The sequence below is a fragment of the Elephantulus edwardii genome, unplaced genomic scaffold (assembly GCF_000299155.1).
Source record: "Elephantulus edwardii isolate Elephantulus edwardi_28Jun2011 unplaced genomic scaffold, EleEdw1.0 scaffold00021, whole genome shotgun sequence".
Classification (NCBI taxonomy): domain Eukaryota; kingdom Metazoa; phylum Chordata; class Mammalia; order Macroscelidea; family Macroscelididae; genus Elephantulus; species Elephantulus edwardii.
In genome coordinates, this window is record NW_006399771.1 from 2,175,671 (window position 1) to 2,185,077 (window position 9,407).

The window sequence follows — 9,407 nt, forward strand, 5'->3', positions numbered from 1 at the left end:
TGGCGTGCATTCCCACCGGCTGACGGCGGGGTGCGTTCCCCGGCTGGCAGCGTTCCCGGTCTGGCGGCGGCGTTCCCCGGTCTGGCGGGCGGAGGCGTGCGTTCCCCTGGCTGCACTTCCCGGGTCTCTTTCGGGTCCCTCTAGCGGCGTTCCCCTGGCTGGCGGCGGCGTGCTCACCACCGTCTTTGAACTGGACATTATTGTTTCTGCATCTGTGGGTCAAGAGATTTTGGTTATATGCTACCCTTGTTTTATAAAGGTCATCAACCTCTAAGCACCTAACTTTTAAAAATGTACAGCGGTTCAGATTTTGCTCCATTGGCCATGACTGAATTGGAATATGCTGGTTCAAAGCAGAAAATGACTGATCTTGTTAAAACCCTGTTTGCTATCATTGTACAAGCTAAACAAAATATAGCTGGTTAGTGGCAGTTTAACTGATCTCAGAATTTAAGAAGAAGTTCCTCTGGAATATTGGGATATTCTAGATACCATCCTTCTGAGATTTTCTCTTATATTTTCAGCCACTCACTTCTTCATTTGATAGATTTATTGAACCAGTACCATGCCAGCCTGTATTGTGATATTTTCATATACTTAATTCTTTGTCTAAAAATAATTACATAGTCTCTTGGTATATGAAGGGAAATACATTTAGTTTGATTCTTTTGGAAACAAAAAAGATAAAACCAGTTTGTCATGTTTGTTTCATTAAACAGTCTTGTTTTTCTCTAGTTTTACTTTAGTGCTTCCTTCTGTTTTAATCCTGGACTATGGACTCTGGTCTCTACATTTCATACATACCATATATTGTCATGTTTTTCATTATTTCTGGTATTGTCTGTTTGCACTCAATTCTAATACTATCCCCTTGTCTGTCTCTTGAATTCTTAGTTTCTTGTCTATAGTTACTATTTGTTTTTCCTCTCCCTGCTTAAATAGCCTATTTCTGTGACCATCTAAAACCTGGCTATCTAAACCATCTGTGACCGGGCTTTATTTCTGGGCAAATCCTACCCTTCTTTGAACTTATAGGTTGGTCACTCTAAGAAGTGAGTGCCACTCTAATATTATTGTTCACCTTATAGGCCTGTCTATTTTTTTTACTGAAATTTGACCTGTAGGGATAAGTTTTGCTCCAGATTTGAAGGGCACTAAAGGTGCATAGCCTCAGGGGTTCCACTAGCCTCCGAGGGACCAGTAAGATTGGCCAGTAAGTATTTTTATCGAATAAAAGGTTTTTTAAATATAAGACTAGATTTATAATTGTTCTAGTGTTTGCAATAAATGGAATAATGACGTATTACTTTATAGAAGATATAAAGCATATGTTATTTTTAAGCATAGTAACAGAACTAGAATTCTTGGCAGTCTTCAAATCCTCATAGTTGACACATCAGAAGGTTATAGTTATAGAGAAGTGAAGATGTAGGAATCATATTGCTCTAAGATTTTTGAACTTTGTTATATTTTGACTCTTCTTTTCCAGGTGTCTTTTTTCACTTCTCTGTGGAATCATCCTTTTTTCACCATTAGCTGTATTACTCTGATAGGTCTGTTTTTTGCTGGAATACATAAAAGAGTAGTTGCACCATCTATGTATCCTTTACCACTGATGGAGTTTTATTCTCTGAACTAGATTAAAGCATCTTTTAGATGACATAGATGATTGTTTAAAACTTATTCTTGAAATAACAAGTTTTCCTTTAACTACATTCATTCAGTATAGCTGCTCGATGTCGAACTGTATTAGCAGAATACAATATGTCTTGTGATGATGTAAGTATTCGTTATGTTAAAAAATTATATTTATAAAAGTATTGAAATATTTTGCCTTAGAAAAACATTATGTAATTAATAGTTATACCTTATAGCACTGATAGAAAACACTTTTCTTTTTCATTTTCATTTCTGAAATTAAGGTATCGAATAGCCAATTTTGTCTTATAAAATGTAAACTCTTAATATTTTAATTTATAAAATATTAATCTTAAACTTCTCAGATTGAATGTAATACAGGGAATACTATTGGTCAAAAAATTGCTCCATGGATATTGGTTTTACTCTATCAAGTTGCATTTTTGTATTTGATAGGTAAAATACAAAATTGATTAAGAAAGGCAGAAATATAATTACTCTGTTTTAGAAGTAGCTCATGTACTAATGTATTTTGAATAGAGTTTTATTGGTAGCTTCTATTTTTTATTTGTTCACAAAAATATTTTTACTTCACTTAAAGAACTGTTAAACAAGTAATACTTATTCATTACAGAAAATTAGTGTGTACAGCATAAAGGAGAAGATTAGGGCAGAGAAACAGCTGTCTCACTGGGAGATTGAGTCTTAATAGTAGAGGTTTTGTTTTGGTTTGGAATGTTTTTTAATTTGTAGAAGCTAAAAATATCATTTCAAGTCACTAGTAGTGTTGATATAGTAAATTTAATTATCTACCTCACATCTATAAAAACTAATTCCAGATAAGTTTTAAAAAGAGTTTGCAATAGAAAAATGCTTTTGAAAACGAAAACCAGAAATGCCATAATTGAATAAGGACACATTGTGATTATACTAAAATTTAAAACTGTGTAGCAGAACACTAGAAATTAGTGATTAAAAGTAAGTATGTATATGAAAAAATATATATACATATAAATATATATAAATATGAAGATCGTATCCAAAAGTCTTAAGGATGTATTAAAATCAGTAAGAAAAAGGTGAACATCATCAAGGAAATAAAATTCAAAAACCACAGGTGGTACCGTTTCACATCCATTACCGTAGCTCAGATCAAAAAGTAAGAAAATAACATGTCAGGGGTATAGAAAAATGAGAACTGTAAATTGATAATGGGAATGTAAAATAGTGCAGCTGCATTGGAAAACAGTTCAGCAGTTCATTAAATGGGTAAATATAGAATTATATGGCCCAGAAATCCTCGTAAGTGTATATTGTTGTAATTACGTGCCACCAAGTTGGAACCAACTCACAGTCGACCCTGCAGTGGGTTTTCACCGGCGTAAATCATGTGGGAGGAGATGTCCCTCTTTCTTCCATGGAGCAGTTGGTAGATTCAAACCACTGCCTTTGGGTTTACAGCACAACTCATTATCCACAAGTTATTGGGAATATAAATTGGTACAGTCATTTTCAGTCTCTTAAAAGGTAAAATGTACTGGAATCAACCATTTTACTCTTCTACATTTACCCTAGGGGAAACAATCATATGTACCCAGGAGATAAGTGCACCATTTGCAATAGTGAAAAATGGAAATAATCTTTGTTTCTCACTTGTTGTATACCATTGAATCAGAACTAACTCAGAGTTGACCCTCCACTGGATTTTCAGAGATAATAGATCGTATGTGAGGATATTGCCCATGTTTCTCCTGTAACTGGTGGATTTGAACTGCATGCCTTTGGGTTGGCAGTGCAGCCCACTACTAAGCCACCCAAGCTGCCGATGTTTCTCAGTAGAAGAGTGGTAAAATCAGCTGTGGTAGTGTCTTGCCATAGACATAATGTCTCACCACTCGACCTAAAATGTGGACGTGGAAAGATCTCCATGGCATGATACGGGGTAAAAATAACCAAGATACCAAGCAATATGCTCAGTTTGATACCATTTTCTAAGAAACAATTTTGAGTATGAACATTTTCAAGCACTTCAGTGTTGTTTGTTGTTAGGTGCCATTGAGTCAACTGCCACCATGCAAAGGCATCAATCCCTCTTCAGTCTTCTTCATTCATTGTCCAAGTTTTAAATGCATAGGAAGTAGTTGAAATACCATTACATGGATCAAGCACACAAATTCCTTAACAGCACATTTCCCCAGTGCAACAGGCCTTTTGATCTCTCCATCATGATTGATTCTCTCAAGACTGCATTTTTTCAATCCACTAAACATAACAAGAACATCAACAATAACGAATAGCCATTCTTTTTCATCTATACCTTGTCCTCCTTTCCTTTCCATCTGACTATTTTTAAATAAATCCAAATTGATCCATTTAACTTACAAATATTTCAGCATATTAGACAGCAAATTACTAATATTTACATACATAGTCATAAGTGTAAATTATCTGGAAGAACTTGTGCTAAAACTGGTTTCTGGAGAGTAGATTAGAATTTGACATAGATGTATGACTCACTTATCTAAAGTTATTTCAAGTTTTATAATGAAGTTTCATTAATGTCTCTCTCAGATAATAAACCATACACTTAAAATTGATTAAAACCTTGAATAAGAAATAGTTATATATTCATAAAGTAGCATATTACTGGTATAAAAATACACGAACTTCTGTAGTAACTTGGATAAATCTAAGTGTTGCATGAAAGAAACCTCTCCCCCTCCACCTACAACAATATCTTTTTTCCATTTATTTAAAGAACAAAGACAAGCAAAATTAATCTATAGTTAAGTCAGAAAAGTGATCTATGTAAAAAGATGAATAACATGGACTGAAAAAGAGACACATAAAAACTTGTTTATTACTGTTTAATGCAGGTACATTTGTCAGAACTCAGGAAATTACAGATTTTACTTTACAATGTTTACTATATTACTCATAGTTAACAGTAGAAAATAACAGGTATCTTAAAAAAAGTGTTCAATACACCTTTGATTAAGTAATTAAAAAATCTTAAAAAGTGGAAAAACACAAGAAAAAAATTTTTAACGTGAAAAAGATCTGCCAAAATATTGAGGAATTACAAAAAAGTGAAATTGCGAATCAAGAAAGGTAATTGAAGGATAAAAATAAAGCCACTTAAATCTCACCAACCACCCTATAATAATCACCATATTTTGTATGTCTTCATCAGTGTTTTTATAAAAGTAGATTGTTCCAGGTTTTTAAGCCTCTATCTTTTACTCAACAGTAGAACTAAAAAATAACTGTCATTTATTGAGCATTAAACATATGCCAAGGAGTCCTGTTGGTACAGATTGCAGAACACTTAGCTGCTAACCAAAGTTTGATACTTCAAGCCTACCTAGTGGCTTTATGGACGAAAGATCTAGCAAGTTGCTTTGGTAAAGATGAAAACCAAGAAAGCCATATAAGGTAATTCCAGCACAGTGCCAGTAAGGAGGAGGAGTAGTGGTAGAACAGTGAAGGAAGCTGGAACATACAGCCCTTAAATGTTCCGCTTTCACCTTCACTTCTCCACCCCTCAACTCTCCTCCCATTCATGTGTGCTTGTGGCTGGGAGAATGAGGACCCTGGCCCTCTGTTAGTCACCTTCTTGATTGACCTGGCTTTTGCCTCAGACCACTGAGAAACAGCTTGTCTTCACTCAGTTGAAGCAGAATTCTCAATGTAGGTAACAGCAACTAAAGTAACAGTTTCACTTTCCATGCTTTCATGAGTCTGGAGCCATTGCAGTGAACCCCATTTCTAATACCAACTATCAACAGAATGGGGCCTGTGTCTGCACTCGCTAAAGTCAGCTTTATGCTGTTGATGGGGATGCTAACCCCTTGTGAAGTGGAGGTGACACACTGCCACCCCAAAACCACTGTACTGTTTTACAAACAGTCATGAGCATGCCTATGCATGTCTGTGTCTTGATTTTTTATGTCTAGGTTACCTTGTTAGGTGCTGTCAGGTCAAGGACGAGTCATAGCAACCTTATGAACAACAGCCTGGAATCCTACCCTATTCCATGCCATCCTCATTATCTCTGATATGCTTGAGCCCATTACTGTAGTCACCCTGTCAACCCTTCTCATCAGGGATCTTCCTCTCTTTCACTGACCCTCCACCTTCCAAGCACAATAGCCCTCCCAGCAATATAAAGTATGAAAGATGAAGCTTTACCATCCTTGCCTCCTGGGAGCTCTGTGCTTCACTTTCAAAGACACATCTGTTTGTTCTTTGGCAGTCTGTGAGGTATTCAGTACTTTTCTCTAACACAACAACTCAAAGGCATCAATTATTCTGTCATCCTTATTCATTGCCCAGCTCTCTTAGATACATAGCAAGTGATTGAAAAGACCATAGCCTCAGTCAGGTACACCTTCGGCTTGAAACTGACATCATTGCTCTTCAGTATTTTGGAGAAGTCCCTGATAGCAGACTTGCGGAAGACCTCCTGATCTCCTGACTGCTGATACAAAGGGTGTGATTGTGGTTCCAAGTAAGATGACATCATTGACAGTTTCAATCCTTTCTCCATCTATCTTGATGTAGCCTCTTGGCTAGGTTGGTGAGGACCTTTGTTTTCTTAGTGATGAGGTATAATCCATATTGAAGGCTGTAGTTTTTGGTCATCTGTAGCAGACGTTTCTGACTTTGAGCAAGCAAGGTTGTGTCATCTGCATAATACAAGTTGATGAGTCTTCCTCCTATCCTTTTAATAGAGTCTGACTTCACAAATTGTTTGCTCAGCATACAGATTGGACTGATACAGAGAAAAGATAGAACCCTGATACACACCCTTCCTCATTTTAAACCATGCAGTGATCCTTTGATCCATTCAGGCAACAGCTTGGTCTAGCTAGATTTTGTATGAACCCAATTAATTGTAGTTCTGGGATTCCCATTATTCTCAATGCTATCTATATAGTTTGTTATGATCCACATAATCAAATGCCTTTGTACATACTCCAGAAAAGATGGGCAGTCTCCTGCCATGTGATTTACTGCCTCTGAAAACTTACTGGAGGGTCAGCTATGAGTCAGTTCTGACTCTATGATATGTAACAACTAGGCTACCTAGGAGTAGGAATTCTAAGATAGTTCTAGTTTTTTAAGAAAGTGCCATAGCTTTTTTTCAATAGTGTATGTACCATTGTATACTCTCACCAACAGTAGATTAGGATTCCAATTTCTTCACATTCTTCCTGACAGTTATTGTTATCTGGGATTTTGTTTGTTTTTTTAACAAAATTGTGTTAGTTTAGCTAGGGTAAGATTTGCAAACCAGATGGCTAGTTATCATGCACATCTTTTCACATATTGAGTACGTGGATATCTTCTCATAAAGATTCTTTTCAGTCACTTCCTCATTTTGTGATTGGCTTGTTTGTGTTTTTGCTGTTAAGATAAATAGTTTTTAAAGTAATAAAAGTTTCAGAAGGAAGTGTCACAAAAAAGAAGTGTTATCATGACTAAATAGAAGTGTTCTGATGCCCTGTGAATATCTTTTATGATGTATAGATAAATGGTGACGTTTTTAACATAACTGACTTCATTTTTACAGACAGGAAAACTGATCTTGAAACCTAGACCTCATGTTCAGTGATAATCTACACTATTAATGGGACTTAAAACAACCTTGCATCAAGTGAGTGATACAGCAAAAAGCCATAAAGAATTCGTGTGAAGATCATAGCAACAACTCCCAAGAAGAGTGCAATATTTACCCAGAGGACCTTGATGATGGTGACTTCACGTTATCACTGCTTTTGGTAGTTTTGATTACCTGTGTTTCAGTATTAGTGTCACTTTAGTACTTCAGATTGTGCAGATTTGCAGAAGAAGTATGTATGTATGTTACTAAGTTAAACTTAGAAACAAAACCTCATTCAGTTTTTATAATTTTCTTTTTTTCAAACTACTGTAAATAGCAAATCAATGCCAATTTTAAACAAAGAGGAAAACTTTGTGTGGACTTTGTTCTCCTGCACCAGTATTTCAGGAACATCTGCTGGCCACCCCCACAGCTTTTTATAACAGCTGTTGTAGGAAGCTGCGCCTTTCATCCTTGTACTCCTTTTAATCAGACTGCGGGGAAAACCATTGCATTGTGTTTCGACTGAGAAAAACTCCATTATGTTTTGAGAAATTACAGATGTTTTGAGAACCAATTTTTGTTAAATCAGATAACTGAATTCCAGCCACTACTGTGGTTATATTCTTTAGTTCTTTGTTTTCATTTAATGTTAATATAGTTAATATTTTAAAAATAATTTTAAGAACCCTCCAAAGACTTCTGAATATGCAAACTCGGTTATAAACGATGTATTATCTGGGAATTTGATAGTTAACGTTGTTTTAGACGATTGGATTTTATGCTGTGGTGGACATGCTGGTATTGCACGCGTTTAACTGATTGTCCTCCGTCACCGGGATACCGTGGGAGCAGTGCCACCAACTAGAGTTGACAATTCTCACCGTTTGGAGAGTGTTAATGACATACTATGTATGCACAGTAGCCGCATTTACTTTAATAGCCCTTAAAATTAATCTGTTGGGATTGCTGTAAATATTTTAAAGTACAAGAGGTGCCTTTTTACTTGTTTATGAGAAGATTTTGAAAAGTTTAAATAACTTCATGAGCAATCTTTTCAATTTCATTTAACATAAAGCTGAAAATTAAATAACAAGACAAAAGCTTGTTAAGAAGGCTGTCATTTGACATAAAATGTACCCCATCTTGGCTTTCACATGTATAATATTTTATTCTTTAATTGCAGCAATAAACCATCTGCTCCTAAGAATTCTTAAGAGGGGATTATAAACATTGAGCATTGCTTTATTTTTTTTATATTTTGTAGGTAAAGATGTGCATAAAAATAAATACTTTATATATAATTAATGTTTGGACCCTTTTAAAAAATGTTTTAAGTCTGTAACTCTGAAAACAAGGGAACCATATTGTGTATGTCAGCTGTGGCCTAGTTCTACACAAGATGGGAAGTATTTTACTTGGTGTCTGGTTCAGACTCACTGGCAGCGAGTCAATTCTGACTCATCATGCTCCCCCAGTAGGCTGTGAATTGTAGCTGTCCATATTTCTGCTGCAGAGCTGGTGGTGGGTTCAGACCACCAGGGTGTACACTTTGGGTTAATATAACTCTGTCTTATAGAGCATATTTTAGATAGCAATTGTAAGGACCCAATTTTTTTCTATTATGATGTATTGTGCTTTATATATCACTGTCTAGTAGCATTTGAGAAGTTCGTTGTCCTGCCCTCCTTACCTTGAACTCTAGTTTCCTTTAAGAGTACCTATCGTAAAGCTAACTTTTCCATACATATTATATTATAAAGGGATTTCATGGATCAAAACTCAAACTCATTACTATTGAATTGGAACCGACACAGGAGGCCTTCCAGTATGGGTTTCAAGGGTCTGTAAATCTTACCGGAGGAGATTGCCCATCTTTCTACCACAGAGCCACTGGTGGATTGAACCATCAGAGGCACTTTGGATTCGCAGCATAGCTGCTAACCTATGCACTACCACACCAGAGCACCTTCCACATGTAAGGTTGAAAAGGGACTTCGTGGGTCAGTAATCCTTACTCCTTTTGGAGTCATGATATGCTTTGACTATTTGAAGAAAACCTTGGATCTTCTCTCCTAGAAAAAAATGTCGGTCTGTATACATCCACTTCATATGCAATTGGAGAGAATTTTTTTTTCCTTTATTGATTGATTTTATTTTTTTA

General features: G+C 36.0%; 1 protein-coding gene across 2 annotated transcripts in view; it reads left to right on the forward strand.

The window, feature by feature from the left end:
* The window catches only part of CNEP1R1 (CTD nuclear envelope phosphatase 1 regulatory subunit 1), a 24,207-nt gene extending 16,952 nt beyond the window's left edge, over window positions 1-7,255 (forward strand). For both annotated transcript variants that reach the window (XM_006882508.1, XM_006882507.1), the window contains 3 exons: window positions 1,490-1,599; window positions 1,725-1,779; window positions 7,214-7,255. In XM_006882508.1, the coding sequence (XP_006882570.1) occupies window positions 1,490-1,599; window positions 1,725-1,779; window positions 7,214-7,255 (207 nt within the window). The remainder of the gene's footprint in view (window positions 1-1,489; window positions 1,600-1,724; window positions 1,780-7,213) is intronic.
* Window positions 7,256-9,407: the final 2,152 nt, after the last annotated feature.